Source organism: Trichoderma virens (genome assembly GCF_000170995.1).
Source record: "Trichoderma virens Gv29-8 chromosome Unknown TRIVIscaffold_2, whole genome shotgun sequence".
NCBI lineage: Eukaryota > Fungi > Ascomycota > Sordariomycetes > Hypocreales > Hypocreaceae > Trichoderma > Trichoderma virens.
In genome coordinates this window covers 986,749-1,007,769 of record NW_014013747.1, presented here as the reverse complement: position 1 = coordinate 1,007,769, position 21,021 = coordinate 986,749, and the positions used below count along the sequence as shown (strand labels likewise).

The following is a 21,021-nucleotide window of genomic DNA, read 5'->3' as shown; positions in this document are numbered from 1 at the left end:
GTAGGTATTGCCGATGAGTCGACACCATCTAGGTACTTAATTATGAAGACTATATAGGGCAATGATTCGCGGTAAGAAGCACCTGACAGCTCAACAACAGGTCAAGAAAGCCTTGCCCCAGACTAGGACAATTCTAGTTCGGTCTCTTCAAAATAATCTCCAGCCGTTACCTCTTGGAAACCGCCAGGGAATTCTGTGTCAGCTAATCTTGCCAAATCTAATTGCAAGTGGTTGGAATCAGTTGACAAATAGCAGGCAATAGAAAGGGGGCGGTATTGACGTTGGGATTTGAGACATTTAATCGTGGTGCGTAGATGCTTCTCCGCGAATTCCGATCGCAGAACACAATCATTATTTAAACCTTCAATCCAGCTGTCCTCATCTGAATCGTCTTCAATCCGGCTGTCCTCAGCTGGATCGTCTCCAAGCTGGCTGTCCTCATCCGAACCGTCTTCAAGCTGGCTGTCCTCATCTGAATCGTCTTCAAGCTGGCTGTCCTCATCTGAATCGTCTTCAAGCTGACTGTCCTCATCTGAATCGTCTTCAATCTGGCTGTCTTCAGCTTCGGTTTCACTGTAGTCAGCTTCCTCCACCACCGTACGACGGAAGACGATGCTACTTAAATTGCTGTATTTGCTCAGGATTTCTCTGAAACGGGGCTGAAAGCGGGGAAATGTTTTGTCATGCTTTGCAACCAATTGCGACAGTCGCCGGAGACAAGAGCAGAAGAAATGCATCTCTTTCAGAACATGGCCCATTGAATGACTATCCTTGATGTGTCTGCGAAATTCCAGAAAAACATCTGTCACGCAGTTCATGGCTTCTTCTACTAGAATCAGGCAAATCAACGAAGCAGCTTCTTTTGCGTAGTGATTTTGATCTGGTATAATAAATATTTGCCAGTGAGGTAGGGAGGCAATTAAGCCAATGATGGAATTCAAATTGTCCAGAAATTGCTTAAGTTCAGGTTTCAATTTCAGGCAATACGCTTTGGACCCTGACCTCTCTGCAATTTGTGCAAAGTCAAGCAGTGCTCTTGCCATGGGGTAGGATGAGGTCTCTGGTGTTGTTGCTATGCCGAACGCTGCAAAATTTTCGCCGAGTTGCGAAATGCATTCTTCTTCAGTATTTCCAGGCAGGTTTGAAGGCATGTCTTTACTGCTTCTTTCTTGGCTGTTCAAAGAATTCGAGATATTTGTCGTTTGTTGAATAGCATTTGGCCGAGTAACAAACCTCAGAATGATCTTGTGCTCGGGATTCATTACTTGACCAATTGTTTCGGTTTCTGGCTCATTTCGTTCAACCGCAGAATTTCTTGACTTCTCATGGTCGGGTGAGCTGTCTATATGCTCCTCTTCTAAGGAGCTTTCATACTCTTCTTATAAGGGAGAATCGACACAGCTATTGTAGTTTTCCTCATTATGCATTGCTTTCAGATTTCCTGCAAGCGATCTGGACCTCTTCCTTGGTGTTGAGTCTGTCGATGCGAAATCTCGTGTTCGCTTTCTCTTCAATGGACGACGTAGGAGGTCGTAAAGGCCGTCGGTCGCAGCCTCCAAGTTTTGGTATGGATCATTCTCAGCTTCAGCCTGTTTAGTAGCCTCCTGGTACACTTGGCTATTGAGTAGATTCTTAATGCGATCAATGTGCTCTTTGAAATGCGAATCATCTCGTAGCACTTACTTGTTAGCCATTTCCTGAAGTTGTTGAGCATGCCATCAAATACTTACTCTCTGTCAAGACTTTACCAATGGTGGAAAAGTAAATTTCAGCCATTTCCTCTGTTTCTTTATCATTGCCGAGGTATCGATTGTCTTCTTCATCATCCCCCCGGACAACTTTGTTCCAGCCTCGTAGGCGTCTAATAATTCGTTGGAGCAGTCCTTTTTGTTGACGCCACCCCAAAGAATCAAAGTGCCATGTCTGCTGGTCGTCTGAGTGGCTAGCCGTCGCTCTTGATATGTCGTTATTCATGTCAGATTGCATTGCGAGAATTGTTGATGAATCGGTCAGCTCCGTTCGGTCATGTGAAGGCAGCTTGGCCATGGACGATCGCATCGGGCTTGCATCTTGCTTTGCTACCAAGATAAGTAAACCCATGACCTCTCTGTGTATTTCCGAAGTGAGAATGGATGGTTTCGTCGGCTGTTCATCAGAACCAGACCTGTTTGCAGGTGGAAGCGACAGGGTAGAAGCACCGTTGTCTGTATGTCGAAACGTGGTTGAGCTCTGCGCTTGTGCAGACGGTGGCCAAACATCATCTTCAGTCGATATTTGAGCCATCTTGTTGGATTTCGATTTCATATTATTGGCGTCTGGATTCTGAGACTCGAGTCATTAGAGTGTTCCTTTGCCGTCGCTAGATTACTTGGGCAATGACAGAGACCATATACCAGGAATGAGGGTTAATATACTTGATCATATCCAGGTTCTACTGTTACCTAACTAAAACAAGGGGGCATTGTTGGACATACAATCATCTGTGCACTTGTTTGACTGACTACGGGACAAAGAATTCGGAAATTGCACTCTGCTACCACACGTACATTGCTACACAAAGGAAGGCCAACGAATTAATTATCGTACGTGTACTCAAGGGGTGCCCAACCAAATGGCGGTACTACTTGCTATTCCGAGTCTATCCGATCAGTTGCATCCGTACGAGGGGCTTTATATTCTTGTCCTACGGTGTACGGGGGAAAAAAAATTAGCAGCCACTCGTCAATTTTGGACCTGACTCAGTGTAACGAGAAGCAGTGAGCTTTGTCGATTAGGGGCCGCCTATTCAATTGAGCATGAATGAAGTAGGATATGTGTGCTCTAACTCAAGACTTAGTAAATGCTTTGTTGTCCTTCTACTTGCCTGTGCCGTAAGTACGAAAAGATAATAGAAATGTCGGGAGATATTTTTACGTGGTCTACTGTTGCCAAGCAGCTCGGTCGATATGTACCTTGAAGGTTTCTCTTTCAAGAATAAATTCCTATTAAGTCTCATGACTGCACGCATGATGTCGGAACGCTTAGATTGGTCAGGTAGAGCATACGATTGAGCCTTGTATTGATACAAACGAAACCGCCGCATATTCGATGACGAGAACACGTTGCTTTATGAGCTTTTCAGTTGCCCATGTGAGCCTAGGATGTGTGCTGTAACAAAGCTGAAGATTGGCCCACATTCCTACACATGAGATTAGATCGAACCAAGGGGTCATTGGGACCCTCTTGTACATGGAAGACTTCGACTTGAGCATTATCATTCGCCACGTCGTCGCTATCTTGTGCTGTACAATGTTCCGTCCGCGAAACCTACCACGGGGAGGCGCCCGGGAGGAGAGGGAGGAGTGTCCGATTGCCGACGGTACTGGACCTCGTATTTCTTGACGCGGTGTGCTGTTATCCGGTCGCTTGTATAATTCGTGTGAATGTTTTGTCTCATGCTTGTTCTACAGATATTGATAATAGAGGTATGATTTTTTTTTTTTTTTTTTTTTTTTTTTTTTCCTTTTTGGTAATCTGGGTTTCCTTGTATACCATTTAAGTGCCATATCTCTTATTTCTCGGAGCATAGACGCAGGTTAGAGTTGCAGTTTGTAGACCCACTATTTTAAACAAGAATGTTTCTGATATAAGTTAAAATAAAACTACAGAAAAACAATCAGAACAAAGCCGTGATCGTATAACGGTTAGTACAACAGTTTGTGGATCTTACGAGACACTGTAAATCCAGGTTCGATTCCTGGTCACGGCACAAATCTTTTTTTGCGTCTAGTAGCGATTTTTTTGGGGGCTTGGAATGTAGTGGGTGGAGACGCTAACGACTGGGGTCACAAAGGAAAAAAAACCAATCAGATAGCTATGTATTCCGTACTGTACTACGGAGCACAGGCTGCGCAAATTAGTTTGTGGTTCTCTGGTTTGCACAGTTAAACGTGCTTGTTGAAACGGTCAAACAGTGGCCATGAGGAATTCTCGAGCAGAGAAACAGGAGCGTGCCAGTGCCAACTCCAGCTTCAGCGATTCAGTTCGGAATCTGTTTGCTGGCCACTCACTACCAATCGTCAACTCTTCTCCTTCTATCGCATCAAACCACACATGGATGATAGATAATGTCTGTAATTCTATGTCAAGACCACCCATTCCCAACCTCTGCCAAATTTGGCTGCATTGCCGAATTCGGAAAGTGGGGATTGATCACGTGCATTCGGAATCAAAGTGTGGGTATTGATGACTCAGCGTATGTGTATGGCACGTTTTGCTTTGCGCCGTTTTTCATCAATGAACCCTCGAAGTATTGAGAAGAATATGAGGCCCAATAGAATCACCACCTCACAGGTTAAAAATTGATCCACGGGAAAGAAAACAAAACAAAACTCCCTAAAATGAGAATACCAGACATCTCTCCAGTTAACAATTCTACAAAGCCGACTTAATAATGCCCATTTGACTGCTCATCCATTAATCAATCACCTTAGTAAGTAGGTAACAAAAGCGACTGCTGAGTCAAAGCCTCCCAGCCACAGACTTCTCTTCCTCTTGAACAGATCAAGAAGAAAACCTAGCAACAGGGATTGGCTGGCGCAAAGTACATCCACCACAGACGCAATGATGGCGGAGCAAAGCTTTTACACCGGCAGCGACTAGTCTTCATCGCTCAGCCCGAAGTGACATCAGTTTGAAGCACCCCAGCGGGATCCGGGAATGACGAAATGGCTACCGAAGAGAAGAAGAAAAATTCTGCTCTAGCAATAATGCCGGCAATTGCGAAACTCGGCAGTTCCTATTGGGGCAGACCAAGAGCGTCGAGGTTGGTTCGGAGGTCGGATCCGACGGCGAAGATTCCGGGTACGATCGCCCCAAAACGGCGATTAAGTGGTGAGAAGACGGAATGCATTGGGGTGTATCGCCAACCCCGTAAAGGACTCACGAGATGCAGTCTTTTTACCCAAAAGTATGCATCTTAATACGGAGTACTTATATACATACTAGTCAGACCATGGAAACATGAACAGTCCGTCTGGCAACAGACCACTGTACGGAGCCCATTTCGCTCAGGCTTAGGAGATTGCTGAAAAATCATGCTCACACTCTCCCTTAGTGTTAAAGGAAAACGCTTGTTAGACCGTTGGCCGGAGACGTCTGACTGATGGCGCTCTAATCAAAGGATGCCCGCTTGTTGGCTTGCCCTTACTCTTGGCCATGGCTTTTTGTACGAGTAGTCGTCAGCTACTAAGCTGCCTAAAGAGGCCGGGGTACGTCACACATGCGGAGAATTCCCTATTACCACCTACCTAACATTGGATGCAGTACTAGGTAGGATTACTTTTTACGACCTGAGGGCATCGTAGGAGAATTCGCTTTACTCGTATCTCAGAGCTGACAGGCTCACCATGTAACAGGTTGGGCCTCATGCCTTGGCCTTGTGAGCGCGCGACTTTTCAGCTGCTCCTCCAGGGCGCTTGTTGCATGGCAAGTCATGTCTTACGTCTCGCCATGTAGCCGCCAACCCTGATGAAACCAGAAAAGGGCAGCCTAGCTTGAGACGGGTTTTGAAATCAGTCAACCAAATACGTGAGCGGTTAAAGATATGGGAGATTGCACGCAGCAGATGGGCTGAGGAAGTGAGGAGATGGAGGAAGGCTGCTGGCTACCAGTGTAGACATGAAATGCACTTGGATTTTATCTGCCGCGACGTAGAAGTAGCACGCACGCGACCAATGTGGCTTTTTATCCCTTCTCTTCCGTTGATCGTGGAGCCCGCCAATGCAGGGAAAGGCTTGATGGGGACAACATCCGCACTTTATTTGTCCCTGTTTGCGTGTGAGAGTGTATGACAGCGTCCAAGTCCGGAGACATCGTCCCTGTACGACAATGCCGGACATGCAAGTATCGACTTATTTGTATGTGCTCGTACATGTACTAATATGCACAATCCCAATGGTCCCCCATTCTCCACGATGTATCGATGCATTGCGAGACAGGGGTCCACCGCTACGTGTTCGCTGGCTAGCTGGGGCTGCGCTGGTTCTACATTAGCATCGGCATGGGATAATAAGCGATGGATGTGACATAGGTGCCCAACTGATGCCACAGAGGGTGACGGACATGGTCAAGCACAAATACTAATGTTGTCTACGGCTTGAGAAGATGCAAGTAAGTACGGCAGTAGATACCTTTATCAGCTACGTGCTGCACCATGTTGCGGCATTGTTTCCAAGTACCAATGCCTTTACTTTCTGTCGATTGAATTCCAGATGGCTACCCCGGCTTGCAAGTCTTCAGCCGCTTTCGGAGGCGGCAAAAGACTGGAGTCACTTCTTAGATCAGAACCAGAAATAAGTATGGTCACAGGTCACTCAGCAGAGCCGTACTAGAGGTGATAGTCGCAACAGCAAGGTGGTGGTGGTACAGGTACCTGTCGTATCCGTACCGGGTCACATTAGGCTAGCATCCAGTGGCCGCTGGCATCGTTGTGCGGGCTTTGATTGGAAATCGACTGACGAGATAGCTTCGTATCTCTGGGCTCCGTACAGTATCTTTACCGCAGCTGTCTCAGTCAATTCAACAACACGTGTACAAAGTACATGCCGGGCGTCCCCCATGCAATTTCAGTATGGGTGATGTTCAGCTGCTCCGGCTGGAATTTCGGCCGGGATCATGGAGCCGCCACCAAATAGCCCATGCCGCCGCCTTTGCGTCAAGGTGTAAATTGATCAGTTGATATAGCCGAGGCGGTCTCTGTTTTACCCAAGACGCTGCGGAACCCAATTCCATTCATCCCAATTCCAAAGACGTCTTAAGAAAGAGCGGAGAGACAAAGAGATGGAGGAAATGCCGGAAGATGGAAGATGGAAGATGGAAGAAACGTACTCCATAGAAAGCACTGATAACGCCCGCCAAGTCTATCCGCACCCCTCAGAGATTCTACCGACTTCTCGTCTTCTCCAAAGAGGCCAAAGAAGGGGTGTGGGTGGCGGATTGACACCACCCCCGGCGCCTTGGGATATTCTCCACCCTGGTGGCACCGCTGTTGTCTTGCGCTTGTCACTCCCCCCGGGACTCTCTCATATAAAGCCTCGCGCGATCCGCCGGCCGCGAGCGTCTGTTGCTGCTGACTCAAAAGGCTCAGGTTTCCTTGCTTCGTCGGTCAGCGTCAATCTTGCTTCCCTTTGTGTCTTGGCTATTTAATCCACGGCGTCCGGCCCCAGTCACTTCTCTGCATCCTCGACAAAACACTCCTTGCAAGTAACAGCATCACACGACAGAGCGTCATACTCTACTAGTCGACCAGCCAGTCCTCTCTCTCCAACCTCGCTTTCAGTCTCGCTTTCACCCTCCGACTTGCCCATCATGCCCAAGAAGCTCCGCTGCAACGCCAAGGACTGCCGAGAGCCTGCTCAGCGCATCGTTGGCGACTGTACCTTTTGCAGCGGCCACTTCTGTGGCAAGCACCGTCTGTTGGAGGACCACAAGTGCAGCGGTCTAGAAGACGTACGTTTCATCAGCGCTTCCCCTTTCATATAACCTCAAACCTTTTAACTCATCTAACGCTTGGCATGCAGTGCAAGAAGCAGTCTCACGCACGTAATGCCGCTCAGCTTGAGGCTGAGCGGACGCAAGTCATCCGGGGCGTCTAAATCGACATCCTTGCAAACACCCCCGAATAGCCATCATCCAACACAACCCGACCGTTTAATTACCGCACCGTCTACTTTACTACCATTCTCCTTCACATCATGAGTTGCTGCCCGCCGCGGCCCAATTCATACTCACGGACTATGATTACATGAAACGAAATATTCTTTGGGGGGGGCGAACGGGGATGCACAGACACTGGCGAGAGACTTGATTCTTCTGCCACAGCGAGAGGGAGAGAACCAACAGAGGAGAGCACCATAGTGGACTCTCTAGTTTTTTGTACATTTCTACCATTTATTGTTCTTTTTTTACTGTTTCGGTCGGAACAGCTGCGGCTTTTGTATCGCACGGAGTATTGGGTATGATTCATCTGTTCTGGCATTTCTCGGGGAACCATTCGGAGCCATGTCGCGTTGGTTGTTGATTTTAACTTTAAACTTTATTCTTATTCGCAATACGTATAAAGAAATAAATTCAGTAAAAAAAACAAAGTCATCCAGTATGTCTATTGCATCGTGAAAAAAGAACCGCGGCGTTGCGTGATCCGGCGATGCAATGGCATGTCTCGTGAGGCTTTTGGCCTCGGTGGCGCATTTCCGGGGCTCGGCATGGCTGGGGCCCCCGTCATCAAATGTCGGGATTGACATCTCTATGCAAATCGACTTGCTTCATATAGCCGGCGGGGCTGGTGATTTCGGCTGGTCGAACCCAACACCGACTGTCCTCCGAGCGGCGCCTCGATCCGACGATGGTGACAAGTTACGTGTTACTCATAATTACGGACCGAGCATCAAGTGATACGAATCCCTGCCCATCAATGTGATGTGAGATAAGCCAATAACACATGCAAACGCGGCATGTAAACGAGTAATACGGAAAGCGAGATCAGCCAGCGAAAGCATCCGCCATCGAATAAACGTACATTTCTATGACAATCTATGAGGGCGTGTCTAGCTATCGCTCGGTGCTATATACATGCGCCTACTGTATCTACAATAATGTACAAAAGTCAAAAGGCCAGTAATGTGCTTACATGTGGTCGCAACGTGGCTGACCGCAAACTCCACGGACTTCGTGATCTGCGAGCGAAGTCGGCGACCATGTGTTTGTCGCCAATACGACGGTCGCCTAGTCCTCTTGCTCCTGCTTGACTTTGACTTCCTCCTTGACGATGGCTTCAACCTTGACAATTGCGCCGCCACTCACTCCCTGGTCCTCATCCTTTTCAATCTTAATCGTCTCCTCCTTTATCGCTTCTTCTTTAATCGCCTCTTCCTTGAACCTCCTCCCTTCAAGAACCTTCTTCCTCTCGGCCGCCTTGCAAAGTCCCTGTAGCCCCAGATCGCATTCACCGCAACGCCGGCCCACGGGAAGGCATACGCTTTGTCCCAATCCCACCAGCAGGCCATTGATCTCACGCCAGCGGTCGTGGGGCAGCCAGGACTGCAGGGCCAGCCGCGTCTCTTCGGGATTCTTAGTCTTGTTCCACCCCCACATATTGGTGATGCGATGAACGTGCACGTCGACGCCAATGCCTTCGGTACGGTTCCAGGCCACCGATAGGCAAAGATAGGCCATCTTTGGGCCAACACCCGGCAGAGACGTGAGGCCCTCCACTGTATCCGGGATGTCGCCGTTCCATTCGTCGCGGAGGATCTCGGCGGTCTTTTTTATGTACCTGCATAAGAGAACCGATGGTTAGCATCCACGTATCGTAGCCATGTAGACGTGAGATGGACAAACTTGGTCTTATTGTTGTGGAAGCCAACTGCCCAAATCATCTCGTTGAGCAAATTGGCATCCACCGCCAGCAGATTGTCCAGATTCAAGCCCACCGGAGCCCCCGGTTTGTACGCCGGTAGCTCTGTCTGCAGCTTCCGCATCACCACCGCCGTCACCGTATCCTTTGTTTGGCTTGATAGCATCAGTGCAATCAGCGAGTGCAGCCTCTGATCCTTTGGCGAAGCGTTCCTGTCCGCCAGCCGCTCGCAGCCCATGGTATCCACGGCCGCACCATAGGCGGCGCCGCCCGGCGCACGCATCTTCCTTACCACATTGTACATCTCCTCCCAGTCGGACGGCGGTGAGATGGAAGTTTCGCCCGTTGTCGGATCGGCAACTTTGCGCGCAGGTTTGCGGGCGCGAGCGGGTGCACGGCGTGCACTCTTCGAAGGAGCCGCAGCTATCGCATCGAGCTTGTCGTCTTCATCCTCGTCGGATTCAGGCTTGGTAAACTCGCCAGAAAAGGATTCATCGGAGCCTCTTCTTCGCTTTGTTGGCGGCGGGCTAACACTGTCCTCAATATCGGGTGTCTGCGAATTGCTCGTCGCGCTTGAAGAGGCCGCGTTAAGTGCGAACCGCGCGAGAGAGGATCGCGTCGTGCGTCGCGGTGGCGAACCCGAACCCGAACCCGCGGGTTGCTTCAAGAGCTTGGCCGTGTCTTTTGATATTCGTGATGTGCGCATTGTCGATGATCTTGTCAATCACTTGATGGCCATGTTGTGGAAATGTGTAAAGTGAATTGTCGTGAATAAGGTGATTTTAAGGGTACGGGGAATGGAAAGTGGCGGGTTGACTTAAGGTGATCCGCATATTCGGATCCGATCCGGCTGCATGATATGGTGGGCCGCAAACCCCATTTTGGCAGTCGCCTCGATTTGGAAAGTGATAGCATTGACGTCTGTTATTTAGATAAGAGATAGGGAATTCAACTCTGCTATTGAGATTTGTGAATTCCATGACAGTAATGCTCTGCTGCACGACGTTCTGATTGAATATTTTGGTTGAAAAGTGTAGGGTAGCACTGGTACGTGGAGCCGCTCAAGCTCGGACTTTAGTATGGAGTAGGTCAACACAAGATGCTATTTCCATCATCAGTCGAGCCACAATTGGGGTTTCTTTAATTCGTATACTGTAGTCAAAAATTTGGTCCATTTTGGCCATATGCTGTAATATCTACACCTGCAATTGTGAGCGTTCTCTATGTGACATCATCTGTTGCTGGACTTCTCTCCATAGCATCTCACTTTGCTTCAATTGAATCAGCTGTTATTGGAGCTTCAATATTACGCCCTGTACACGACAGCACGCCACCCCATAGAATTGAAAGCATTCCGCAACCTTATTCTCGGTTCTACAAGATCAGCACCGTCGAAATAATGCCATCCGGTAAACAACGGAAATGTTCCGCGGCATCATCAGCTGCATTTTCCAATTCCCGTGATTTGAGATCAACCGTTCCAGCTCAAGCCTCGGCTGACCATCGTCTCCACACCACCTCTTTCGGGCAAGGGAGACGAGAGGAGGACAAACGACGTGAAGCGACAAACCTGCGTCTGACATGAGTGACCTCCATGTAGTAAGCTGGACAATTTTAAAACTCGGGCGCCAAAACACACGAGCCTTCAGCTACGGCCGCTGCGTATATCAGCTGGCATCTGCCCCCTGTCTTGTTGACTCCTCGGTGCGGCATCTCGTCTCTCTGCAAACGCCATTTCTTGCGCGACGGACGCGAACCCCAGATTGATTGCCTGTATTATCTGTGCCTCCTGGTAGCACTACCCGTACTCGTACCTGATGGAGCATTCGGGGGCGAACAAGGGTTTCTTCCAGCCTGCCCCGATTTTGCCGAACCAGTTCTATGACGATGTTTCCTTTCGCAGATGCTTCAAACGTGAGTCCCAAGTGCATGTAAACAAAGGCAATGACGTGTCGCCGACGCCCAGCAAATCCACCACCTGAAGCCGCTTCCACGCTGCAATGACAAAACGATAGATCGCTAACGCAGCTTGCGCAGTATTCCTCCCGTTTAGCGTGATCACGGAGGTCGAGGCTGAAGTCGCAGCCTTGGGTAGGGATGTCCTCTCCGACGAGGTGTTTGCCTGGGTCACAGATGCCGAGCGCAACAAGCCCTATCTCAAGGGCAGCGGCCGCGATGCCTTTGGTAGATGGCACGGTGAGCTGGTAACTGGCGAGGGATGGCGCGAGCTGCAAAAGTTTGGCCTTTCTAGGGGGTAAGTCGATCCAGAGCGACCTTGGATTGTCCCAATTGCTGACGCGAACTGGCTAGCATCGTTGCCACCGGCTATGACACGCCATATGGCGCATTTTCTCGTCCGCTACAGTATCTTCGTCTGCACCTCTGGGAGGCCTCGTCCGCCAACGTCACCTGCCCCTCTGCGATGCAAGATGGCGCGGCCGCTCTTCTCAGGAGGCACCTGGCGTCTAGACGTATCAGCGAGGCGGAGCGCAAGGTCTTCGAGGATGCCTATCGCCGCCTCATTTCTCGCGACCCAAGCGTTGCCTGGACTAGCGGCCAGTGGATGACGGAGCGATCTGGAGGTAGCGACGTATCTCAGACAGAGACCATTGCCGAATATCAGCCCGAAGAAGCCGAGGGCGCGCTCGCATCGAGAGAAGGCAAGATACCTCTCGGACCGTGGAGCATCAATGGGTTCAAATGGTTTTCGTCCGCAACAGACTCCAACATGACCATTCTGCTCGCCCGTACTTCCCAAGGCGGGCTGAGCACCTTTTTGGCACCTATGCGGCGACACGACCCTAATGCCAAAACCATGACTGGATACCCCAAAGCTAACGGAACTCGACTCAACGGCGTCTGGATCCAGCGGCTCAAGAACAAGCTGGGCACACAGTCGCTTCCAACTGCCGAGCTCGTGCTTGAAGATATGCGCGGCTGGAAGATTGGCGAAGAGGGCAAGGGCATCCAGGAGATTAGCACAATCTTGACTCTCACTAGGATTCACAACGTTATTACGGCTTGCGGTTACGTTGGTCGCGGATTGGGTATTGCAAGGGCATATGCGCGTCGACGAGAAGTCGGGGCTGGCCGCGGTATTCGGATGAAGCTGACTGAAAGCGCGTTACATATGCGCACTCTAGCCAAGCTGACGGCCGAATATCACGGATTGATGCTCCTCAGTAACTACTGTGGCTATCTTCTGGGCATTTCAGAGCACGAGGCGACGCCGCCAACGTCGGCTCTCGCCGCTCTTACACCAGCAGATCAGCTCATCGAGCCACTCCTCCGTATTGTTGTGCCACTTGCCAAAGCCTACGTGTGCAAGGCGTCTGTCCCGCTGCTTTACTCGTGCATGGAATCGCTCGGTGGCGTGGGCTATCTCGTTAATGAAGAGCAGGAATACCTCAACGTGGCTCGACTCTACCGTGACTGCTGTGTCTTGCCCATTTGGGAGGGCACAACCGACGTCTTGTGCACGGATATGATCCGCGCTCTCAAGCATCCCAAGACCGGGACTCAGTCGTTGGATGCTCTTGAGAACTTCATCAAGACTTCATACGCCCTCAACAGTGAAGGTGGCGTCGTCAGGCCCTTTGAATGGGATCCTGTAGCCAAGTGGACTGCTCTGCGAGCATATATTGACGAAAGGAAGCAGGCTGACCTGGTCGGCGAGGGTAGGGAGATTCTGTGGGATATTGCCGAAATTCTCATTTCCCTGTTGCTTTTCGTTGATGTCAGTACCGATGCAAACGAGGCAGCACAAGAAATCTTCCGTCGGTTTATCGAGGACAAATTTTCAAGGGAGAAGCGCAAGAGAGATACCACGGCGGAGGAGCTGAACAGGGACTTGGCTATTGTGTATGGTGTAGAGGAGGCAGAGGCTGTGAGCAGGGAGATTATCGTTCCGAAATTGTAACAAATAGTTGTATCTTGAAATTTTCCTTCTTTTCTTTTTCTTCCTGTTGTTTTTCGGATTTTAGGGATGGTAGGGATGGGCAAGGATCTAGTCAGAATATTGCATTGCTTGGCGGTCACTATGTACTATAATTTATATCTAACAAAATATTTGGAGTGGCCGGCACTCCGTAGCTGCAAAATATATACATGAAAGAAGTTGAGAGAAGTCATCTGTACCCCATCTTTTTCTGCTTAACCTAACGCATGAAGAGGGATAACTCTTTGCCGATAATACAGCATCTTTTATCTTGACTTTGGATGCACCATCAAGAAGTTCGAAATATAGCTTAGCGAGTGAAGCTCGAGCATGTTCCCTTGAGACCTGTGGCCTCCAACTGGATATTCCTACATCCGGATGCTGCTGGGGCACCGGACGAAATGAATTCACCTCCACCTTTGTTAGGGCATGCTTGATAAGTGGGAGAGCTGTTATGTAGCAACAAAGGAGTGTTGCTACTGCCATTGTGACCTAGCGTCCACGTATCGTCACCAGGCGTAGGATCAAGGCACTGGAAGTGCCCATCCCAGGCAATAATGCAAGCGTTATTGAAGCCATCACCCCACAGTATAGGATGAGCAGTGTCCGCGAGATTGATGCAATACCAGCCGTTTGGCTGGCTTGCGTCGAAGTAGAGGAAACCATATTCCGTGTTCTGCTGGACGGTTTTACCGGTTGACAGATCTGAGAGCGTGAAGCAACAATAACCAGGTGGTACGCTATTATCTCGTGGGATAACAGCAGCAAACGATAATGAGGAAGAGAGGAGGAAGAATAACTTGGAAGAGATCATTTTATAGTTTGCTTGGCGATGTGCCTTATGGAGAGTGGCCTCTAGATTGGGACTTATAATGATGTCAATAGGTAGCTGACTTGAAATATCAGAAGATGTGTTGGCTGAGTAGAAGCTTCACCGAGATGCTGTCTGGAGGATAATCAACATATTCCATGTAACTTACACTCAGGAAGGCGAGGCAATTTATACTTGTATCGCAGCCTCGATTTCTACTACTAAATTGCACTGGCGAAAAGAGCGTTGTGCAATCGGTCTTGTTCATCTCGCCGCATTGGCTGGACAAGTGAAGCTAATAATCCGCAAAACAAGTGACCATCACGTTCATCACAGCTCATTGCACATCCCGAGACATTGTATGGCACTTGACCAAGCTCCACCAGCGATTATACTTTCTGGGATTTTGAATCAAAAGGCTGTAAGCGCCCTGTCAGTGATATCCCCGGAAGCTTGGTGACGGGCGTGGCGAATCAGCGTCCAGAACATGTCTAGCTCTGGCCAGTAGCGCATTCCCCCTTTCAGGCACAAGATGCCTGATCACAGGCTGCCGAGAGAGATGACTGGCCAAGACGGGAGTTTCACCTACTGTGGCGATGGGACGGTAGTTTGTGAGGGGAAAATGCGTCTGGGGCTGCGAATGGCTGCTTGTCCGGCCGTGATTACAGGGGTTTGGCTGTGATTTGGCGGATGATCACGTTTGAGACGATTCGAACTAGATTGACAAATAATACTGCTGGTTTTACGTGATTAGCTGTGCATAAGCTTAAGGAATGACTAAATGGTCGGCCGAATTGTTTCATAGCTTGTTTGTAATTGGGGTAGAATCCCGTGAGTTTTTTCTCCCGACGCAGCACTTGTATTATGCATGCGATGTATTTCGAGCACAAGTACGGAGTAACATTGCCTGCAGATGGGTCGCCGTGAAATGACAGACCGGGCTGAGTGAGACATTCATTTTTGCTTCCTTGTCATCAAGAAGAGACGTCTCATTTTCAGGTTTCCTCGCATGGCACGAGAGATTATGTACACTGTAAAATCTTGCAATAGGGCTGTCACTCTAATTACATGTAATTTAGCCTCCACTCAAGCCACATGCGAGTCTAGCCGCGTGAATCCCACTTGCATACAGGCCGAATTTTGACGCGTTTTCACGGCGATCAGTTCATTTCACCAACGCACTCAAATCGACCACGAGGCAAGCAAAAGTTCCACTGGCGGCTCGGTCGTGACTCACTGCTCAAATCCTCAGCTACATTTTCGCCGGAGCCCCGTTTCGGAGCCGGCCGAGTTGTTATAAGGCAGCCGGGACTCCGTACGGCAGACCGCTTGTCCACTCTCGTCTATCCTCAAACTATCCTTGTCCCATCCTTGTTCCTCGCTGATTTCTGATTCTATTTCTCTCGCAAGCGCATGTGACTGAAGGACGCCGAACAACGTGCAGCACTCGCCCAAGATGCCCATGCCTGATGACCTCTGGGAGGCGCTCTCCCAAGATATTCCGTCCACGTCGGATCCATTCGTGACGCAGTATCTGACGGGCCGTGAGAGCCTCATCAGCAAAGAGAAGGAGACGAGATCAGATGCGTCCTTTCGCAAGTCCCTGTCGCCAATCGCCAGACGCGCCTGCGCCATCGTCGACCGCATCCGTGCCCATGAACAGGCCGCTGTCTGGACGCCCAGCGTCGAGGAGCAGCTGGCCCAGGAGACCAAGCAGAACATCTTCCCGGGAATGATGTTCATGATGGCCAAGGATCGCATGGAGAAGACCAACCTGTGGAAGATTGTTCGTCGTATGCCAAAGGGGTCCCTGCTGCATGCCCACATGGACGCGATGGTGGACTTTGACTTTATTCTCGATGAGCTTCTTAAGACTCCCGGCATGCACATGTCTAGCGACGTGCCTCTCACAAGCGACGAAGCTAGGGAGAATTCAGTCGTGCGGTTTAGATTCAGGGCCAAGGAAAGGGCAGACGGGTCGATATGGGATGAGAGCTACGAGTCGGGCACCTTTCTGCTACTCACCAAAGTGGCTGACGAGTTTCCCGAGGGCGGCCGGACTGGGTTCTTAAAGTGGCTCAAGAGCCGGTGTACGCTCTCTCTCGTCGACAGCCACGAGCAACACCATGGCATCGATGCCATCTGGGAAAAGTTTGCCAAGTGCTTCGTCGTCGTCGCGACCATGATACACTACGAGCCCATGTTCCGCGCCTTTTTGCGGCGCCTGATGGGGCTTCTCAAGGCCGACGGCGTCAACTGGGCCGAGCTTCGGTATGAAACCCCGCATGTTTTGATGTTTTCACAACTACTTGAAGGCTTACACTACACACAGTTTCACATGGCCACTCGATTATTGCCGTGACCGTAGGGAGGAGCCGGAGACGGACTACAGCCACATGTGCAAGGTCATCCAGGAGGAAGTCGCCAAGTTCCAAGCCTCCGAGGAAGGCAAGGGTTTCTGGGGCCTCACACTCATCTGGACGACTCTCCGGAGCGCTGAGACGCGGCGTATAGTTGAGAATATGGACCACTGCATCACGACCAAGATGGAGTTCCCTAATCTCATAGCGGGATACGACCTCGTCGGACCCGAGGATCTCGGTAAGCCGCTGGTAAACCTGCTGCCCGAGCTTTTCTGGTTCCGAAAGCAGTGTGCGCAGGAGGGCGTCAACCTGCCTTTCTACTTCCATGCAGGTGAAACGCTCGGTGACGGCTCTAGCACAGATAACAACCTCTTTGACGCCATACTGTTGGGCACCCGCCGCATAGGCCATGGATTCAGTCTATATAAGCATCCTCTCCTCATAGACATGGTCAAGGACAAACGTATCCTCATCGAATCGTGCCCCATCTCAAACGAAGTCCTCCGGCTCTGCGGTTCCGTGACTGCACACCCCTTACCCGCTCTTCTTGCCCGTGGAGTTCCGTGCAGCCTCTGCAACGATGACCCGGCAATGCTGGGCCAAAACACGGCAGGCATGTCTCACGATTTTTGGCAAGCCCTTCAAGGCTGGGACAACTTGGGTCTGGCTGGATTGGGTAGCTTGGCCGAAAACAGCGTTCGATGGTCAACGTTTGAAGACCAAGACCAGGAGCAATGGGTGAAAGGTATCCAAGAGGCCAGTCTTGGAAGCGGCATAAAAGCAGATAGACTTAAACAGTGGAGGGTGGATTGGGAGGCTTTCTGTTTGTGGATTGTGACCGAGTTTGGCGATGAGTTTGACCCTGAAGCAGAGGCTTAGCATTTGTCTCGGTTATTCATCTTGCACAACAATACACTAGATAGATTGAGGACCAGAAGATCAATAAAAAGGGAGCGGCTATCCGGCATACTGTGTTCCAAATTACTTAATACGTAACATCATCGGGGCGATCAGGAAAAATCTCTTGCTACTCAAGATGGAGTGCGTAATTCAAGATTATGATGAAGATATTAATCAAGGTACCTCTAGATAACGATAGTACCTAGTATATATCTATTGGAAGAAAATAGCAATAGTGCCTGTGTAGGTAGCAGGTCTATGAAGGCTTTGATATACAACAATGGCATTTCTTCCGCCCATGACACATCAATACGTAAAATGTGGTCACTGTGATGCAGGATAACTTCTCCCCATATCAAGCACCGCTGGTACTGTATTCACCCAATGCTTGTTGCTTTTATCCACCTAAACACTCTCCCTCCATATGGCCGAGCATGTCGCTGGGCTACATCCCTCGTCCGTACTGCGTCATCAACAGCTGATGTGCAGTACCTGATCAATCAGATCACTCTTAGGCACCAGGAATCCGCCAAATCATCCCCGAGATGCCAAGTGTCAGCCACTACGAAATTCCCCGGGAAAACATCCCGACAGCTACCGCCACTGAATTGCCTCATTGAATCGTCCCGTCTATCCGTTGTGGGGTTTCCGCCAGCCAGGCACTGGCGATATGCTTCGTACCTAGGCAGAAGTAAAAATATAGGCATGTTTAGGCATGTTTCAGGGGGAGAGCTGACATAAATCAGCACATGTATTATTCAGGTACCAGGGTTGACATCTGATGTATCAAAGTTTGGTGCGGCAATATCCAGCCACCACCGCAGGTACCCTCAGGCGACCTCCCTGCGATTTTCGTACTAACCCGTAAAACTTTTGCCCAGCCCTTTTATTCAGCTCGCCTTTCTTTTTTCCCTCAAACCAACCTCTCCTCAAGCACCATCACAACTCAGATTCTGCTCAAGACATGGGTAAGACAGTGTCGCTTTTCGCCCTCTGTGGCTTGGGCGGGCTCGTCGTGACCCAATGGCCTGCTGCCAGCACGCAGCAAGCATCGAGTGCTTACGAAGTGGCTGCGAGTCTGAGACATCGGGACAAACAGACGAATCACCGGAGCATGGGAAATGAGCCATACACGGCCTGGGGCTTGCTCGGCCGACCTGTGGAAATTGGTTTTGGGTATCGTGCTATTTCCATCCATTCCCAAGTTGCTACTCCTCGTGCCACCGCAGAGGTGAAATGAGGCTTGTATCTATCTGTTACAGGCCGCTGCGAGCAAGTGCTCCAAGACGCAGGCATCGACAGTTAATTTTCCTTGCTCCAGCTCGTTGGCCCAATTTCCCAGTTTATCCCATGGAGTATTTTGCTTTTTTTCCCCTCAGGGGCTGCAAAAAGGAAGCAAGCCCGATGCAACGCCCGCTCCAGCCAGTCCATGACATGTTAATGCCAAGAAAATAAGAGAAAAAACAAGGAAAGAAAAAAAGGAAAAAGAAAAAAACAAGATAATAAACTCCGTGCCGTGGCTATCCGTCAAAATGCTTGATTCCATATGCCCGCTAACCAGGTGCCGAATGTGACTGGCTGTACATTGACGCTGTTGCTCCGGTTGACGGCCTCATTCAGCGTCGCCTGCGAAAAATCGTATCGCCCGTTGGCCGTCGCAACGAGCCTCTGATAGTATGCCACCTTATCATAGTCGCACAGCTGAGCAGAGTAGCTGAGGTACGTCTCCAGCTCCGCGTACTGCCGTACATGCCGCGTAAACACCGCTGACGACATCCCCGTTAGCTCTTTGTGTCACCTGCCAGCTTTTCTGGCGTGGGTATCCCAGGAAGTCTGAGGTTTTGGGCGGCAAAGGGGGCAAACTAACCATTGGAAGCGGTGCTGCAGGCGTTGATGAGGTCTCGGACTGTCATCCGGTCCCCGCACATAGTAAACTCTTGGGGCCAATGTGAGGGCCCTAGGTCGACGGCTGCCACGACGTATCGGACCACGTCGTACACCGATGTCAGGCAGACACGTACTGAATGTCCCTTGGAGTCTCGCTCCGCATACTCGGCCGTGGCCGTACTAAAGTTGACGAGGAATTCACCAGCGCCGCCAACGCCAGAGCCGTGACCGATGTTAAACGTATTGAAGAGCCCGTAAGGGTGAAAGCGCTCCATGAAGAGGCCGCATGAGAAAACGGTATATTTCATTCGTGATGATTCGGACCATTGCTTGAGCAAGGCGAGTGCCTGCGATGACCCGCGATCCAGGGGATCGTTGCGTGACTGTCGTCGGCTGAGCGACCCTTCGAATTCCGAGGGCACAAACATGCGGACGCGCCCGCGCCCGGAAGCATCGATGAGGTTTAGCTGTTCGGCGCCGGAGATTGTTGATATGACCAGGTCGACCCCTTGGAGCGCATAGCCAAGGCTGCCGTGATCGTGATAGTCCACGACGTGAACTTGGACGTCGAATTGATCGAATTCGGGTCTTGCCTGCGCCGCAGGGTTAACACGAAAAAGCTCTGAGCCCGATGGGAATGTGGCGCGGAAAACCCAACAGATCTTGATAGAACGACGACGTTGTAGGCATTTGCCGCCTGTGCCAGCTCCGTCGCCAGCAGGAACCCGAAGCCTCTTCCGCCGGCGACTGCAATCCGCATCATGATGGTACCGTTCCGCGGCCAGCTTGGGCCGCCGTCCTCTGTGTTTCTGCACTCTTTCTAGGCGTGAATGCGTAGTGTTGCTCTCCTCCCCCGGGATCTGGATGGCCGCCGGCTTGCTTTAATGGCGTCGCGAGGTAGTGTGCGGTTCATGTGCGTATAAATACCAAACTGGGGGGCTCTCGATTTTCCGCGACATTGACGTTACATTCGCCCATACACACACCATGCTGCAATTGCCGTGCATATGCGACACGCAGAGCGAACGAATGGACAGACGTCTTGGCCTGCCGCGGGAAAAGGCCACATACATATGTGTGAGAAACCACCCGGAATCGCCCAGATACGCCACCCTATCCGACTTTCCTCTTACTGTAGTCACAAGAGACCCGGTGAAGGGAGGGAATGAGAGGGGGGGGACGAGCTGCCGTGGGCAAGCCTGGCTTTTTTTCTGTTTCGGGATACACTTCCTTTCACTTATGCCGCAGGCCATGTGTGTGTGCTTAGGGCGGCAGAGGGCGGCGGCGGCAGCCAGTACGAGACGGTTCCTTATTACATGCATATGGCCCTCCGGCCGGAAAGGCCCGAGTAGGCCGCATCTTTGTTTACGGAATGGTGGCCTGTGAAGCAGGTGATTATCAGGGCACAACTTTTTTTGGCGCCTCGGTTGAGTGATAGATGGGTGACGATGCAGCATCGCAGCGTTTGTGGTCCATGTGGGGAAAACGAACTGATCCGCCGTAAGGGCCACTGATCGCCTCACCGGGAGATCTCATGAAAGGGGACAAGGCGTTTCAGACAACTAAGCACAGTTTCGGCATAGAGTGCCGGAGTGGTAAATCAAAGCCGCCGCCCAGGGCATTTTGTGGCATGCCACGCCCTTTGCTGGGCGCCTATTGGACGGAGGGCGGTTTTGTGTAAACGAAGCCATCTCCATTCTGCTGGTCAGCTGGCGGGCAAGACAGATAA

The 21,021-nt window shown here is 50.6% G+C and overlaps 7 protein-coding genes across 7 annotated transcripts; 3 read left to right on the top strand and 4 right to left on the bottom strand.

Annotated features, from left to right (window-relative positions):
- Positions 1-122: 122 nt before the first annotated feature.
- On the bottom strand, positions 123-2,283 carry TRIVIDRAFT_197641 (uncharacterized protein; the record flags this gene model as incomplete). The annotated part of the gene is made up of 2 exons (XM_014104960.1): positions 123-1,357; positions 1,731-2,283. 2 exons carry the CDS (start codon positions 2,281-2,283, stop codon positions 123-125), a joined length of 1,788 nt encoding a protein of 595 aa, XP_013960435.1.
- Positions 2,284-7,156: 4,873 nt separating this feature from the next.
- On the top strand, positions 7,157-7,751 carry TRIVIDRAFT_92044 (uncharacterized protein; the record flags this gene model as incomplete). The annotated part of the gene is made up of 2 exons (XM_014104959.1): positions 7,157-7,488; positions 7,560-7,751. 2 exons carry the CDS (start codon positions 7,348-7,350, stop codon positions 7,632-7,634), a joined length of 216 nt encoding a protein of 71 aa, XP_013960434.1.
- Positions 7,752-8,910: 1,159 nt separating this feature from the next.
- TRIVIDRAFT_17977 (uncharacterized protein) lies at positions 8,911-9,722 on the bottom strand (the record flags this gene model as incomplete). Its single annotated transcript, XM_014104647.1, has 2 exons — positions 8,911-9,313; positions 9,379-9,722. Coding segments are annotated over 2 exons (747 nt in total), but the record flags the coding sequence as incomplete, so codon positions are not given.
- A 1,489-nt stretch (positions 9,723-11,211) lies between these two features.
- Positions 11,212-13,518, top strand: TRIVIDRAFT_166812 (uncharacterized protein; the record flags this gene model as incomplete). The annotated part of the gene is made up of 3 exons (XM_014104958.1): positions 11,212-11,308; positions 11,432-11,648; positions 11,705-13,518. 3 exons carry the CDS (start codon positions 11,212-11,214, stop codon positions 13,311-13,313), a joined length of 1,923 nt encoding a protein of 640 aa, XP_013960433.1.
- A 132-nt stretch (positions 13,519-13,650) lies between these two features.
- Positions 13,651-14,118, bottom strand: TRIVIDRAFT_9172 (uncharacterized protein; the record flags this gene model as incomplete). The annotated part of the gene is made up of 1 exon (XM_014104636.1): positions 13,651-14,118. A coding segment is annotated over one exon (468 nt), but the record flags the coding sequence as incomplete, so codon positions are not given.
- A 1,449-nt stretch (positions 14,119-15,567) lies between these two features.
- Positions 15,568-17,499, top strand: TRIVIDRAFT_82279 (uncharacterized protein; the record flags this gene model as incomplete). The annotated part of the gene is made up of 2 exons (XM_014104957.1): positions 15,568-16,413; positions 16,475-17,499. The coding sequence occupies 2 exons, from the start codon at positions 15,599-15,601 to the stop codon at positions 17,382-17,384; spliced, it is 1,725 nt and encodes a 574-aa protein (XP_013960432.1).
- A 1,433-nt stretch (positions 17,500-18,932) lies between these two features.
- TRIVIDRAFT_229280 (uncharacterized protein) lies at positions 18,933-20,298 on the bottom strand (the record flags this gene model as incomplete). The annotated part of the gene is made up of 3 exons (XM_014104956.1): positions 18,933-19,171; positions 19,273-19,885; positions 19,951-20,298. 3 exons carry the CDS (start codon positions 20,053-20,055, stop codon positions 18,933-18,935), a joined length of 957 nt encoding a protein of 318 aa, XP_013960431.1.
- Between the last annotated feature and the right edge of the window lie 723 nt (positions 20,299-21,021).